The sequence below is a fragment of the Haemorhous mexicanus genome, chromosome 1 (genome assembly GCF_027477595.1).
Source record: "Haemorhous mexicanus isolate bHaeMex1 chromosome 1, bHaeMex1.pri, whole genome shotgun sequence".
Classification (NCBI taxonomy): domain Eukaryota; kingdom Metazoa; phylum Chordata; class Aves; order Passeriformes; family Fringillidae; genus Haemorhous; species Haemorhous mexicanus.
In genome coordinates this window covers 121,999,677-122,016,993 of record NC_082341.1, presented here as the reverse complement: position 1 = coordinate 122,016,993, position 17,317 = coordinate 121,999,677, and the positions used below count along the sequence as shown (strand labels likewise).

Sequence of the window (17,317 nt, the reverse complement as noted above, 5' to 3'; positions counted from 1 at the left end):
ATGTTCTTTCTGACCAATAAAAAAGATTACTTTTACACAAAAACAATGCAATTAACATTATTTTTCATTTCAATTTAATGTCAGTTATAAAGCTTACAGAGATATCATGTCTAGTATGAGCTAAGGCAGTAGTGCAAACTTCGTTGCACTATCATGCTAGCACCCCCCATAAGCTGACCTAAGGAAAACATTGGCAAAACCATCATTTTGGTCTTCATGGTACCATGCCCACCAACCTTCACCCTTCTTGTACAACATAAAAGGTGGAAATTAGGACCATTCTCTATATTAAGATGACATTTTTATACTGAGGTCAAAATCATTTAATATAAACATTTCATAATGGTATTTCCCCTCATCTAACCTGCAGTGAATTTCAAAATTGACCTAGAGGTGAAAAACTCTGTATCATGTTATCAGTTTCCTGAACCACACAGTCACTTATTACTACTCCTTTATATTAGTCACCTAGAACCAAAAATATGCAGTTCATTTCCCTGTACAGACAGAAATAACAGGCTTTTCGCCGCAAAATGACTGCTTACCATTTAATTACAAGACTGACTGAATGAAATATTTTTTTGCTTCATTATTAATCAGTTCAAAAGATCTGATATACTACATTGTATCACAGCATTGTTACTTATGAAATAATAAATCTCAAGGCAATCACAGGTGCTTCTCATATAGTTAAACACCAAAGTTTGACAGTAATAGATACAACAGAATACAAGAATTGTTATTACCATATCAAGCCTATTTCCACTGCATGATAAACACAACAAATTAAGAAACTAATTATTTCAAAATAACTCAAATTACTGTTTATTTTAAATACCCTCCTAACAGAGAATTGAAGAACTTTACTCCTTATGCTCTGGGAAGATCATATAACCACAGAATAACCTAAGTTGCAAGAAGTCTTTAGAGGTCATCTGGTAAAACCTTTATTCATAGCAGGGCCAATTTTGACATCACATAAGCTTCAGTAAGATTAGGTTCTTGAGAGCTGTGATTAGCTCAATTTGAATTTATTCAAGGATGGAGTTTCCAAAACTTCTTTCAAAAACATGATCCAACAATCCCACTATGACATTTTTTCTAGTATTCAATCAGTATTTCCCCCATGTTGCATCCTGGATCCTTTGCCTCTCGGCTTCACCAAGCACATCCAAGAAGTGATCATCTTAGGTGGAACACATTAATTTACTCCAGTTCTAATCAAGTGAAGTACAAAACCTCCATTCGGTTTTCTTGTACAACATCAGGGCCAATGATTGATGTGACTGGTTTGACTCTCTCTTTGGTCATCTAATCAATTAAATTCATATCACAGAGGGGGCAAAATGCAACACTTTTACCTGAAAAATTAAGGGATTGTGATTTTATTACTTATTTGTAAATTTACCAAATTGGTCCTGAAACTAAAAGAGCCTTTTTGTGCCTATAAGATCCAAGTCAGACACAGATTGAAAACATGAGCTAAGATTAACTAGTCTTACAAGGTTTTATTTCAGATCCAAACCTCACAAAATTGGCAATATGTAAACACCACCTAAACAACTGCAAGTGCAATCAATCCCATATGATCTCCAAAAATAAGCCTACAAAGTATTCAAGTTCTGCAAGTCCTAGCCAAATCCCATTTAGATCCAACAATCCTGAATTCCAATGACTTTCCAAACCACAATATTTGTTTCTTAGTCCCAAGAATGAGGTCTAGGTAGAATGTAGCAGATCTTGAAAGAGAAGCAGAACAGCAGCATAAATAAAAGTTCTTACAATAACTCTTTACAAAACCTTCTGGTCCTATAGACAGGAAGAGCGGATACATAATTCACAGTTTTCAGTGTATTAATTGTCATTATTATCATTGAAATCTTAACTCCTTCACTTCATCACTATAAATATATTCATTAAATATTTATATTACAATTAACTGTCCCTCAGCCATAGAGCAGCCAGGAATTCTAGAAAAATAGCCTGCTGTGGTGGATGGAGTCTAAAACTAAGCAAGATCTGCATGATTCTTTTCACAAATTTACCCAGTTCAGAAATTTCAGAGGGCTCTGAAAGTTCATGTTTCCTCAAGTTTTGAATTTCTAACTCTGGAACACTGCCCAGAGGAAGTCTTATATGCAGCTTTGACAGGAGGGGATTTCACTTCTGAAGCTGAATTTCTGATGCATGGAGAGGTTAAATCCTACAGTGTTGATGAGCTCAGAATGTGTGTTTTAGCAACAGACAACTCCCAACAATTTTGAAAAATAAAACAAAAACACAAAGTGGAAAACAGTGCTCCTTGCTCCTGATGAGAAAGATCCTAAAACGTATATAATACCATATATTTCTTGGACTGCAAATATTTAACTCAAGTAGCCCTACTGGATGCAGTGTATTACTTCCAATGTTAAGGTTAAATGCAACTATATACCCACATGACAAGAGTATCAGCCTCTTAGGTATAGCCACCAGCAATGGTTTCATGTTTTGGGAATGTCATATGAGTTAGCAGAGGATAACGCCATTCCCACCTCAGCTGTTTTAACAGAAAGTGCAACATCCTGCAACCCCAAGCTTTCTCCATCCTTGCTGGTACAATAGGCACTCCCTCAACTTCCTCCTCTTTTATCAGTGGACAGATGCTTCATCTCCAGATCAATGGGCTGGTGATTCTTTTATCAACATAAAAAGTGGAGCAATTTATTGGTTCAAAGATTTTACTTTCTCAAATTTAGCAATTCCCTAGAATCCCTGAGCTGTTAACTGAATAACTGGTATCTGTCAGTTCTAACATACAAGCATCAAGAGTCAAAGTCATAGAGTATCCAGCTCTATAAAGTACTTAAAAATGAGATGAAAATCTATGCATGATATATACATATATCACTTCCCCACACAACTGCTGAAATTCTATGATGTCCAGCAACAAATGATGAAACGGTATTCTAATTTCTGTTCATTCTAATGGATACAGTCTCATCTCCAAATGTAAGGATTTACACACATCAATATAATTAATGTTAATGGCAACCATAAATATAAATCTTCTGAATATTGAAAGGGATTAGCCTGTAAAAATGACTGACAGCACTTCCCAAACAAACACTAGTCAAAACATTAGTACATAGAAGTAATTTCCACTGGAATAATTTTCCACGAAATTTCCACTTTCATTATTTGGAAAATAACAAGTTAAGTAGGGAACAGCCTATTTTACACTAGCTATAACTGGATAAACTATACACTTCCAAATCAGCACCTACAGAATGAACACAGTGCAGAGGAGCCCAAGGATAAACACATGAAATGAGACTATCAAAGTCATGAAGGGACTTAGTTACACTTTCCATCAACCATCCCTTCACTGCTTTGAAAATCCCATTCACCATCCCTGTATTTAGAGTTCTTTGTGTTTGTTTATCTATATACTTCTACGTCCCAAAAAATTTCCACTTATTGTAAGTGTTGTAACAACATTATCCTGCAAAGGTAGTTTCTCAGAAACACATTTTCAAACCAGCATGAAGGTTTTCACTGTGTGACATTTATTAACACCAATTGGATTCACACAGCTAAATCTTGCTGCAATTCATCATCAATTTACCCCTTCCAGAATTTAATATTTTTTGAATTTGTTTTATTTGCCAAACATTTTCATCTTTCAGTATTTTATGGCATGGTGTCTGCTATAGCACAGGCACAATCTCTGCCAGCTGGTTTAATTTTCTGGTACAGACAAGGCCAATGTCTCAGATTTCTAGTGGCATCAGTAAGAATTATGGCTGTAATCCAAAGGATTCATATATCCTTATGATATATTTTCCCAATGTATACATAGCTCCTAATAATCCTAATGACATATTTATGCACAAAAAGGTACACACACACTACATTGTTCTTTGCCCAGACACCTTTGGCAATGGCATATGACAATGCTTCAGCCAGGAAGGGCAAAACAGCGAAAGATCAAGGAGGAGTGGTGGGGCAAGATACAGTTCTCCTTACACAAAATTTCCTTGGTTTTCAGAAGCAGAATACACCTGAATGGGTACAATAAAACCCTGAAAGTGACTAAGAGCTTTTCCTGAACTTGTGCCACCTGTAATTCCATCTCAATGGTTTCTTTCCATTATTTTTTTCTATATTACACATAATGATATGGATTCCCATTTACAAATGAAGTTATTATTAAATGATAGAAGACTATTTACAGACTCTCCTTAGGATTACTGAATGAAACATTTAAATGTGTTAATTATCAAAAAGTAAAAGGTGTCAACCAAAAACCTGCACTTTCATAGATTAAAGCATAACTGAAAATCGCCTTTATTGCCATTGTATGTCAAAAATCCCCTGACAAACAGCACTGAAAATTACAAGCAAATCTTCTTGCAGTTAACACACTTAATGGGTTAACATTAGAGTAATGGTATTTTATCCACAGTAATGCAGTAACAGTTTTCCTCTTCACATTTTTCTCGACTGTTTATATGTTGCTGAGATAAAGAAGGCAAAGTTAGAGAAGACTAAAGTTTTGAAGAATGAAGAAACTGTGCCTTAAGGACATTGAACAGCACACTCTTCTTTAGAACAAGAAGCAAATCTTGTTTAGGAACATGTCTCCAGGGATTTGGCTTTTTTACTTTCCATCTTATACAGAAGAGAATCTACATAGTACACACATGCTATGAAAGGTGCTGCCAACTTTATTTCATTTGATACTTCTTTCTCAGGTAATATCTAAAGGTTAATCCTAAGGCTAAGCCTGAGCTGTTGCCCTTCTCAGACATGACCAGAACACAAGTAACGTAAACAACTTCTTTTAAAATATGTGCCCATATGTTTCCTTTTTAAAGTTTTTCCTCAAGTCATAAAAATCAGTACTTCTGAAATTCTACAAGTTAGCACTACAAGTGCTTGGATTTTACAAGATTTAATCTAAATTTTGTCTACAATCACCCCTCCATAAGTGGATGCAAAGTGGATGTAAAATAAATCTCAATGAGAGTAATGTCCAGGGATGCAGTTTTGCTGCATATGTTTTATATTCATCACATCTAAGATATTAGAAAAAGATTTAAACTGTATGTGGTGTTAACTTCTACGTATATAAACTGAACACTATCACCACTGAGATCATGGACAGCATCTGAGCTTTAAGTTCATGTGTTGTGGTTCAGGAATGATACTCCCCAATTTAGTTTTCCCACTGATACTTCCCAGATCATGCTGCCACTCTCTCCTCCCTCAACCCCCTCTTCCTTCACCCTACAGGTGCCTGGAGAGGAGAATTAGAGGCACAAAAGGCAAAGATCATGGGTTGAGAGAAGAACAATTTACTGGAAACAGCAATGAGATAAGAAAAGGAACAGCAACATCAACAATATTGGTAACAAAAGCGTGCTAAAGAGATGGAAAATGCTCACCCCAGCACCACCAGACCCCAGCCACGCAGCCAAGCTCCCCCTGGCTTGGAGCCAGGGTCACCCCACCACTCTCTCCAGCTTAGGACTGGTGCCACACCACCCCAAATGGAAGGAGCCCATTCTCCCTGGAAGACAGTCCTTTTCCTCCACTCCTGACAACAATGTGAGGTAGTACAGGATAACCTCCAGGTCCTAGCTATGTTCCCTTTAGGCTACTGCAAAAAAAAAATTAATCCCTTCTTGGTTGGATCCAGGACAGAATATCTGCAAGATTACTTCTTGAATATAAAGACATCTATTTTTAAATGAAAATAAATTAAAATGACAGCATTTTGCCATACAGACATTTATCAGCACCTGAAAGATGTAGATATGACAGTGGAACATCACTATAAAACATGTAAGAACAGAAAAAAAAACTAAGCATTGAAGTAATTTTTGAAAGTTGCTATATCATCTGATAGGTCTTTTATAAAACACAACTCTTTTTCTGAAAGAATTTTTATGCATTTCTGTACAGATTATGGTAGCCATTCACACTTTACTTCAATTTTTATAGACTCCCAGTAATTCCACAGAATAGTAAATACAGTTATTTTCCTCATAAGTTGCAAAGAGATATATTTGAAGAAATAGGGTTTGTTTCCCCTCCCACATGCATGATGTAAATCAGGAGCAATTCTGCTGCAGTCGTTAGCAGAAAACTGATACAAAACAAGAAATAAAAAATAACTGCAATGTATACAGAACACTTTCCTTACACTAGGAGTGAAAATCATATGCCTCCTCTGTTTCTGGGCAAGGTTCTGCCATTGAGTTCCTTATACCTCGCTCAGTCCATCACTCTATTCACATGTGAATAAGGTCCAGGCTCACACTGGAAACAATGGAGACACACCAGTTTACACAGGCTAAGAACCCGGCACAAAGCCTTGAAAACGAAAGGGGATTTTCAAATAAATGCAATATGTACAATTACTTCTGGAGTATTACCTCTGAAACAGAAGAGATTTCAAAGTGCTGTAAGAGAAAAATAGATTGCAAAGGATTACAAATACAAACAACAACTCCCCCCAACACACACTAAAAGCATCCCACTTTTCTTCTTTACAGACACACACAGACAAGGAACTCCACTCATTTTAAGAGAGATCATGTGGCGAAATGATGACATTGAGTCACTAGAAAAGAGAAAAATCTTTTAAAACACTCTTGGGACCAGGGACTACCGTTAAGGGGAGAGCATTATTTTATCATCCTGCTAATGAGCCAGATGAAGGATTATTGTTGTTTGGCGGTGATTTATCTCAACAACTCTCTTCTCTAAAATAAATATTCCAACTCCAAACAAAGAGAAGAAGCGGCACCGTTCTGTTGTTTCAAATCCAGGCTGAGGAATACTTAAGCCGAGGAAAGGAACCCCAAGAAAAGTCACGGGAGAGGGCCGGCACATGCCGCTTTTACACAGGTTAAGAAATATAGAAAAATAAACAGGCGGCGATCCCGGTCCCCGCATCTTCCCACCGCGCCGGCAGCGCCCAGCAGAGTCCGGCCCCACCGCCGACCCGCGGGCGCAGACCGGGGGCACCGTTAGCCTCATTCTTCTTCGAGCAGACGGGGAGAGCCCCTGCCCGGAACCAGCGGGGACTGACACCTTCTCGAAGCGACACCAGGGCGGGGGAGCCGCTCTCCCTGAGGCAGGGAGCTCTGACAGCCGCCCGGGCTGGGGCGCCGCAGCACCCGCCTCAGGTCGCCGGCCCTCTCCGTCCCCCAGCCACGGGGCCGCTCCGGTCCCACGCCGCGTCGCACCGCCAAACTTACGGGTCGGGGCGCGGGGGCGCGGGGCGGGCGCGCCGTCGGGGCGGCGAGCGCGGACAGCTCCGCGGCCAGGCCAGCGCCGCTCCGCGCCCCCGGCGGCCGTGCCTGGGGCGGGGGAGACAGCGCCCGTCCCTGCCCACCCCCCGCGAAGGCGAAGCGTGCCCCGGCACTCACCAGCTGCAGCGAGCAGAGGAAGATCAGCGTGCAGCGCCCCGTGCAGCAGCCCATGGTGGCAGCGGGAGAGCCGCCGCTGCTGCTCCGCTTCTTCCCTCCCGCACTGGCGCGGCCCCGGAGGCGAGCCTGGGGCTCACCGCATCGGGACGGAGCGGCCGGGCGTGCGTGTATCCCCCGCCTCCCGCTGCCTCGCTCCTTTGTGGAGGGGCTTCTCTTCGGCGGCGGGAAGTAGCGCGCAGAGGTCGGCGCGGCCCCAGAGCTGGGAGCCGGCGGCAGCGGAGGGCTCTGCCCGGGTCTGGCTCTGGGGAAGGGGCAGCGGCCGGGGGTGGGCGTTCGCGGACCGGGGCGGGGTGGGCAGAGGGAACGCGGGTGGGGAGGCGGGGGGCGCGGGTGGGCGTGTGAGGGAGGGCGGGAGCTGTGCGAGGTGTGAACGGGAAAGGAGCGGGGGCGGCGGCGGGCTTTTCTCAGTCGCCGTGCCGGGGGTCCCCGGGCGGGCAGTTTGCAGGGATTTTGGAGGCTCCGAGAGCAGGCTGTGCTTGAGGGGAACTTGGCGGAAGGGGAGGGGGTCTGTACGGGCAGCGGCAGTTCGGCGTGGGCCGCTTGTTGCGAGCGCCCGGGGAAAGTTCAAGGGACTCGGGCGGCCGAGGCGGGGAGGGGCGAGAAGCGGCGGCCGCCGAGCGGCGGGGCGGGCCCGGAGCGGCGGGGCGGGCCCGGAGCAGCCTGGCCGTGTGGCGGCCGGGGCAGCCCGGGGGCGGTCGCGGTCCATTGTTCGCCGCCCGCGCTGTGCCGGGTCGGAGCGAGCTCCGGGGGCAGGGGAAGCAGCCAGGAGCCCGGTCCTCAGGGAGTCCCTCTGGCAGCGGCTGGGTGCCCTCTGCCAACGGGTTCCGGGCGGTACCCAGTGAGCCTGTCCCTGTCCCGCTGCCCCAGCCGCGGACGGTGAGTGTCTCGGGCTCTTCCATCCCCTCCTTGTCCGCGCACCAGCCGTGCTGGGAGAAGGGGTTTCCCTTCCTGGCAGCGCCATTGTGCCAGAAGAGCCCGCCAGCTCCTGCTGCCCCTCGCGGGTGGGAGCTGGGAATGGGCTCCGGGGACAGGGACTGGGCTCCGGCAGGCACCGCTCCTGGCAATAGTAAATCGCAGAGTGGTTTAGGTTGGAAAAGATCTAAGATCATCAAGTCCCAGCGTTAATCCAGCACCGCCAAGTCCACAGCGTACAAAGAGACGGATGAACAAACGGTGCTCTCCAGGGGCCTCTCCAGGGGCAGTTGGGAGAACCAGGATCGGTGGAGATACTGCGGTCCCTACATCTATACATGTTATTTGGTCATAGACAAGTAATCTTCTGGGGCGGGATAATAAATCCGAATATACACACCGTCTCTTAAAAATACTGCGTGGGGTTGATGTGTGGATGAATTGTTGGCTACTTTCTTTTTTCCCCTCTCCAACGAAGTATAGATAAATTAGATTATTTTTTACAGGCGTGAAGGCGTGTTCTACTTACCAGACAGCACTTTCCGACAGCCTGTTACCAGCTGCTGTTCCACAATACAGAGACTTCTGCCACAAAACACTGAAGCTTGCCCCGAGGGAAAAAAAAAAAAAACAAACCCAAAACCAAAACACAAAACTAAAACCCTATCTTCTACAAGGTATTTTAGTGAGTTATCTGATTACTGTGTTTGTGAATTACCCAGCATGGTATCCCCCAGCTACATACAGCTCTTCATCTGTATATTAAATAGTAGTGACAGTAATCAAATAACTACAAAACTACTGTAAACCAGTATTGTGTCAGATTAGATTTGGAAAGCTGCATTTTTCTACCCTTTTCTTTCACCCTTTTAAGTAGGAAAACATTAAGACAGTTTTAAATACCAAACCAAAGGAGCAAAAGGAAGACAAGTAAGAGGCAGATTCTGCTCATCCAGGATGTGTATTTGACTAGGTATGTATTTGAGGAGCACAAAATACAACCCACAAAACTTTAATAAAACCACCTGAGATTTATATTTCTATGTATGGCTTTTAAGACAAAATTCTACCTGGGGCTGAAGTTTATTAAAGTTACATGTTCTGAGAACATATATATTTGGAAGGATGAATACCTGAAGATATGAAAGTAAACTGAAAAGATTATAGTTACCAAAAATACCGTGTTCCAGGCTCTGTGAGCTGGTAAATTTTGTGGATAATTGGTTTTCTATAGAGAAGACGTAGAGGAAGCATCATATTTCTGGCCTTCACTGAAGTATTTAGTAGACTACAAAATCTTTTTAGTTAAGCCAAATAATACGGAGATTAATAATAAGAATGGCAGGATGGGTGAGGAACCAGATCAATGAAATGCCAAGACCTAGTGCTGAAGAGACTTTACTTGTATGCACCATATTCAGGCCCTGCTTTTACATCAGTGGCATGAGGTCCGTAACTTTTGTCTATTTCTCCCCAAGAATAGTGCTCTTCTGAGAAGCAGCTAAATCTTATGGAATTAAGGGTGGGGAACGTGACAGTTTCGGCTGCAGTAGAGTTAATTTTCTTCACAGTAGCTACTATGTGACTGTGTTCTGGATTTGCACTGATACAGGGTTGATAATTCAGGGATGTTTTAGTCACCTCAGAGCAGGGTTCACTGACCCTCAAGGCCTTTTTGTTCTCACCCCTCACCACCAACAAGGGGGCTGGGGGTGCACAAGGAGTTGTGAGGGGACACAGCTAGGACAGCTGACCACAGTGATATTCCCTACCATATGGCATCATGCTCAGCATGTAGTGCTAGGGGAAAACGGAAGAGGGGGACATTTGGGGTGATACCATTTGTCTTCTTCCCAAGTTACTGTTACACGTGACAAGGCTCAGCTTTCCTGGGGATGGCTCAACTCCTGTCTGCCCATGGGAAATAGTCAATGAATTCCTTGTCTTGCTTTGCTTGTATGCATCACTTTTTGCTTTCCCTATTAAACTGTGTTCATCTCAACCCATGAGTTTTCTCTCTTTTACTCTCTCAATCTCTCCCCTCACATCAGGGGAGGGTGGGGGAAGAGTGAGCACCTGCATGAGGCTGCATTTTCAGCTGATGTTAAATCACGACAAGTGAGAGTAAGTTTCTTAGAGGTTTATGAATCTCTAATACTTTTATCTTTGTTTTCCCATGTTCCTGAAGCATTTAGTTATTTATGTCCTCTAGCTAGTCAAAATTTATCCCCCACTCCCCCAAAAAAGGATAGTTGTGATAAGAATTATCCCTGAGTATAAGGTTTCACAAATAAAAAAAGAATACACAACAGAATGCTGTTGAGCATGACTTCCACAGGAGCTCAAGGAACTACAATAATAAAATAACCTTGCTCTGTAGCGGAAACACTGGACAATAGGAGAAGTGCAGGAGAAAGAACCTGGATCAGAAGAAAGCTAAAAATGAATTATGGTTATAAGAAAGCATAAGATTTTTAGAACATATCAGGGAATGTAACATAAGAATAAAATCATGTACAGAGCAAATAGGAAGAACTGTATTTTACAGATTTTTCTACCCACGAATTTGGCATAGAAGCTGATTGTCAACCATGGAAAGTAATTTCCAGCTATGTAATGAAGTCAGCCCTAATTCAGCACCATGCATGCCAAGTAGGTAAAAAAATGGTGTAAGTTCTAAAGAGCCCTGTGGACTCTTTTAATGCCCAACAAGATGTGCTGTATGGATGCAAATTCAGTGCTCTTGAAAAGAGAGCATGTCCTCAAAAGCTTTATGATATGTGCATGTACACATGGCCATACCCACACATAAGTGTATGATTTCCTATGCTAAAGCTGTAATCATAGGACATCAAATCTTGCATTTCTCATCTGATTGCATTCAAAGCAGAAAACCAAGGTTGTTCACTTTCATAGAAATACAGCATCGCAGGTAGAGATATTGCAATAAGAGATATTGCAAGTATGTCATAGAGACTTCTAATTCCTATAGGTTTATGCCTTGTTAGGTTATAATCTCCAGAATAGAAGATTGGAAAATTTTCAGGTTGAAGAGCTAAAACCATCAGTAAAAGATCTTATATCAAGAGGACAAAGTGAAATTCGTAATATTTGACTGTCCTTGTAGCTCTTTAATGGCATATACTATTTGTCTAATGAGCATTTACTTATCTGTCTGTCCTGGAGTTTTCCTCAGCCTGCACCAAATTATCCAGTCATAATTATCTTATCTGGCCTTAAGAAGATGCATTTTGTTGACTCTGCCCACTGAACTAAAGTAATAATTGCAGATGACAGCAGAAACACTTCCTTCATAGCTTGACTTTTCCATTCTTCATCATGAATATTAGTGATGAATTAGGAAATTAGTGATGAAAATAAGTAACAGTGTCAAAGGATAATCCTAATCCTGGAAAGATTTGTGTATTTACTTAATTTTTAACGCCACAGATAGCCTTTTATGCTGTGCAGAGATTAGACAAATACGTTTAGGGTCTTCTGAATCAGAACTTAAGAGCAGATTCTTGTGGCCTCAGATTTCACCTTTCATTATGGCATTTGAATCAGAAAGATTGAGAATCAGAAGCTTTGTAATTGCTTTTTAAGCTTTCCCAGAGTGAGGGAGGATACAGGGATCCAAGCACACCTCCATAAAGCTATCAACAGGTCACACTTCAGGCAGACTTACAGTTATGATAGCTTAGAAAAACATTCCACTGTGTATTCCCCAAGCAGCCTTGAAATACCTCAAGCAAACTAGAAACCCAATGAAATTTAATATAGCTTTAAAGACAAATGAGGGTTTCAAGATATTATCAGTGTTTTTAGTAAATCCTATTTTCAATTTATCCTTCTGAAAGTAGATACACAATATAATGATCTAATTTTTCATTTCGATGTTAACACCTGCTGCTAGGAGACTGCATTCTTCATTAAAATGCAAGTACTTTATGGAATGAAAATATATGTTCATTGTGAATAGTTTTTTGGTTTTTTTTTTTATTTTAAAAAAGTGCTTTAAATGATCAGGCTCAGTGTAGGGAACCATGATGAGGCACAGCCTCTCAATGTCTAGGCAGGTAAAGGAATGGAGACTGGTCAGTGTCAGAGACACAAGACATCAACCGAGGCTGGGCTTGTGCCTGGGGAGGCAAAGCTGTGGGGAGCTGTAGATCAGCCCTGCTGCTGAGGCAATACTGGGTCAGGGACTGATGGCCCTTTTGGGGCTGAGATGGGGTCCTGGGCTGTGGGCAGGAGTGGGGGAGCCCATGGGGTGGGCAGGAACAGGCAGGACTGGTGGTACCTCTAGGACCCTAACAGTATGAAAGCAGTTTTAAAAACATGAGTGTTTTAAGTCCCTATAACTCATTCTGGTTTGTCAGTGATAGACTTCACCTCAGCTTTGGGTTTGTTTTCTTCTGTCTTTAGCTCTTCTTACCTTTTTTTAATTCTCTTTTGGTTTTGGTACAGTGCATAATGCATGTCTCCATAGCTAGGAGCACAAAAACTGGAATAAAGCACAAGTTCTTTGCAACTGTCTCCCATAACAATTGCAGGAACAAAAAAGCTGGTAAATGATACAGATCTAAATTCAAACCTTATAGATATGTAAATATAAAGATATAAATGTTCCGGTCTCTTCACTCGCCATGACAGGACTTCAGGAAATGGCATGAAGCTGAGTCAGGGGAGGTTTAGATTTGATATCTGTGTGAAAAGATTTTTCACATAGGTGGAGGGTGAGTAATGGAACAGGCTCCCCAGAGAAGTGGTCACAGCAGCAAGCCTTACAGAGTTCAAGAACTGTCTGGACAATCACTCAGATGTGACTCTTGGGGTGTCCTATGTAGGGCCAGGATTGGGAATTAAAGATCCTGATACTATAAGGCTTTTTCTTTGCAGATCAGTATCAATTTTGAACCATTCCTTGTACATAAACATTGGTACAAGCCTCAATTTTAATATGGAAAAGCTTGACAAGAAAACTGACATACATATTTATATAGAAAAGTCCTTCAAAATACAAAGCTGAATTTATAGCAACTGAAATGGAGTATAGAATGGATTTTTTTTTTCTTTGCTCACTGAGGCTTTTGCATTAGACTTGAAAAGATGGCACCATAAAGATACCAGCTGTGTTATTCACAACCAAGGATTTTAGATGCTAGGTTGGTCTGAAATACTTGTGACATTTGCTGCACTCAGGCTCAGCTTTTGTGACCTGGCGAATGAGATTTTGGATCTGGGGATCAGTGATAAACCACCACAGGTCACAGCAGAGGTTTTGCCGCAGTGGGAAATGTGGGCAGTACTTCTTGTTCTGGATCTGTTCAGAACTCCCACTAAAGTCAGTAGGGGTTTGGGCAGCAATGAACACATTGCTAAGGCCTGAATAGGGCTGGGAAGGTAAGCTGAGAGGTTGTTCCATACAATTGTTCTAAAGTTTCTGTTGTCAGCAGCATTTTTCTCTGAGTAATTCACACTCATTTCTCATCTATTTTCAGGCATTAAATGTCAGCTTTCAATAAGAAAGGCAAAGCTGACTTGCCCACTTCATTCTAAATAACAAAATTTACCTGAATTACAGTTATTATATTTGTACTTAAAAACCCCTTCTTTTGTTATGATTATGAAGCAGAAATATTTTGCCTTAAGTTTTCTTTTTACATAAAGTGCAAGGCTGTTATTTGAACCAAGCCTGTGTTCAGTGTCCATCTCAGGAGATACACTGGGGGAATTTTGGTTCAGGAAAACTGTACATTGACTGACTGTCAATGGAAAAGAGACTGGAAAAGGTAATCTGTTCCAAGACTTCTTGGAAGCTTGGAATACGTGGTAGGGGTTGGGTCAGACCTTGCTCTGGTGAGGTGGTGCCCTGTCCCCCATATCCCCCACCCACACAGGGTCTGCCAGTCATGGCTCACTGGAGGCAGCCCCAGTTTTGCCTAACCCAGTCCATGAGTGGTCGAGAGACTGAAGTCCCTCCTGGGAAGAAGGCCCAAGATGGGCCAAAAAGGTTTAAGAAGGGTCACTACAAGGCAAGCACATTGTCCTTTAACCCTACCTTCATCTTGGAGTTTCACATCGCTGGCAGCAAGGAGTTGGTAGCTATATGCCTGTTTATCTATCTTTTCTGGGTTTCTCCCTTTCTTCTTCTTCCTCTGTCATCTCACAGAATGGATTTTTAGGCTTTCTATGTTCAATGGGGTAAATCTATGCTGTGATAAGTGATGTTATTGTAGTATCTACTCTTTTGTCAATGTTCTTTAACTGTCTATAATTTGCCAGTAAGCTTTTGTGTATTTTTACCTCAAGAATATTGGGTTGGAATTTTCTCATTTGCATCTACCCAAAGCAAAAGAACCTTGGTTTAGCCCTAAGTTTGAGTGACTGGGTTGCAACACTGACAGAATTTTTAACTGGAGCCAGCTGTATTCCTCAAAAGACGGGTTAATGAACTGCATACACATCTGATGCAAATTTCTCTGACTCCATTACTGCCAAGTGAAGTGCAGTGATAGACCCAAGCAGAGGATATGGCTGCAGAAAGATGCCTTACCATTACACAATCAACAGTCAGGGTAAACAACTCATGTCTTTTTGTGAAAAGCCATCAGACTAGGCACTGGTAACAATGAATTCCTGTGTACATGGCTTAATTGTTGTTTTTTTTCTAGAAGTCTTTTCCGCTTTGTTAATTTTTTTCCTTTCAGTGAGCTCATAGTACAAACAATAACTTTCTAGGATGTAATTGTCTCTCCTTTCAGTTTTTCATTAGAACAAATTTTTGTTTGTTAAATCAGCCTGATTTACTAATTAACATCTAGATCTTATGTACACACTATGCACACACACAATAATACCACAATTATATTATATTGGCTTTTTAAGGGCTCATCTAATTTTACTCTATACATAATCCTAGAAAATTAGATTTGCATAAAGTAATTTAAAATAGACAGGGCAAACTAGAAGTATATAATTATATGTAGCTCTGAAATAAATACATTTTCAGTTTTCAATTTCCATAGCTGAGTTCATAATTTAGTCCCTGAATATCTGAATTAATAATAAAATGACAGTATTCCCTGTCATATATGTACTTATACAGAATTTACAGACAGGGTGTCCTTTGTTATTCTTAGTGGATTACCTATGGGGGGAGTAAAGCTTGCTCCTTCTCTAGAAGCTGGAGGAACAGGAGAAGCTGAGAGGCACTCTCCACTCTAGTCTGTTAAACTAAAGAGACTTTGTCCTATCAAGATTTCTACTGCTTCCAGTGTGCAGAACTTAGGCTCCTAAACTTGGTTCTCTACATTGTATTGAAATGTGATGCTTGTAATAACCTTAAGCCTACAACAAAAGTGTCTACCTACCTTTCAAAGTGAACCTTTTCTTCAGACTGACTGTTTGCCTGAGACCAGCCTATGAAATTACACTTGGAGATTTTAACAATTCTTCACAGAGAGTTCGTAATGATGGATTTGTATGATAATGATCTATGAGGCACAAGGAGGTAAATACACTCCTTCTTGGTTTTATCTATCAATTTTCTACACATTGCAGATATATTTCTGTAACCTACTTGTTCTGTTGGAGACTTTGAATTGCCAGTACATAAGCATGCTTTTCAATGTCCATACCTGTTACCACTTATGATGATGATTTTACCATCTTTGCTAATATTTGTTAGTTGTATCAGGCCACCTCCAGGGGTCAAGTGTTTACACAGGAAACTTAGTTTGCATAAAGAAAAATAAACTGAGTCTTCTCCATGACAAACTAAAGCTGTAAAATGTGTGAGGTTAACAATAACACTTTGGTTGAATGGAAGCTGAAGCAGTTCCAGAATCTGATAGCACACACTCTGACTGTTAAATGTAATCATGTATCTATCATGGTCTATCTTCACTGATCAAGAAGGTGGTGCTGATGAATTTTTAGCTTGGATGACCAATACTGTCTGAGAAACTGGGTACTAGTTAATTAATTTAACACACATAATGTAGTCTCATAGTTTTGCATTCATTTGACATTTGTTAAAGTTACAGCCCTATGCTTAAAGTTAAAGACATTGTTGGAACTTTTTACTACTTCATCAAGCTCTGCACTTGCTTTTAAAGGGCTCTTAAAGGAAAGAAACCTGCAGTCCCAGGATTCGAAGAAGAATGTGGGAAGCAGTATTGTGATAATGACTCTATGCTGGGAATTAGAAGGACTCCAGCCAAAAAAGGAACGAGATTCTAGAACAACTTTCCCAAAGCTATTTGGAAAAACAAATTAAGCCAATGAGTTTTTAGACTGAGTTGACAAATTAATGAAGGGAAGTGGATGACACATAGATACCTGCAATACCAGGACCCTACAGAATACCAGGAAGTCCCTTTGAATTATAGAAAGCTGTCAAAAATTCTAACACAAAGACAGTACGAGTAGCAAAGGAAAGGAAATGTGTCAGAGATAGAGAGCCATCATGACAGCCAGGATAGTTTACAAAGACTCTGGACAGCATGGATGCCCCTAGGCAACAGATCCTGCCTTAAGTTAAGCAGTCCTCCAGGACGTTCAAAAGAAAATGAAGGCAACGTTAAGAAATTTACTTGAATCATCCTCTGAACAAATAGCAAACTATGACTGGCTCATACTTGAGAAAAATGGCCAGAGTGAGCAGCTCAGGAGCAGTGCATAAACTCTAATACAGCTTCATAAAGAACTCGCGGAATAACTCTGAGTAATAGGACAGCACATAAAAATCAGACTGTTTGCGGATAAATTTCAACAGGAAAAAGCAAAAAATACAAGGCTACATTCTCTGAATAAATGCTTTACTGCAAATACTTTCCCCAGCTCTAATGAGGAGAGTTTGTTCTATCAGAAGAGAGAATAAGGCTGTGATGATAGATGATCATTTACTCATTTCAAGC

At 41.4% G+C, this 17,317-nt stretch overlaps 1 protein-coding gene across 2 annotated transcripts in view; it reads right to left on the bottom strand.

Moving 5' to 3' along the window:
* Positions 1-7,725, bottom strand: part of NKAIN3 (sodium/potassium transporting ATPase interacting 3) — a 330,136-nt gene extending 322,411 nt beyond the window's left edge. For both annotated transcript variants that reach the window (XM_059855788.1, XM_059855701.1), the window contains exon 1: positions 7,422-7,725. In XM_059855788.1, the coding sequence (XP_059711771.1) occupies positions 7,422-7,475 (54 nt within the window). In that variant the 5' untranslated portion in view covers positions 7,476-7,725. The remainder of the gene's footprint in view (positions 1-7,421) is intronic.
* Between the last annotated feature and the right edge of the window lie 9,592 nt (positions 7,726-17,317).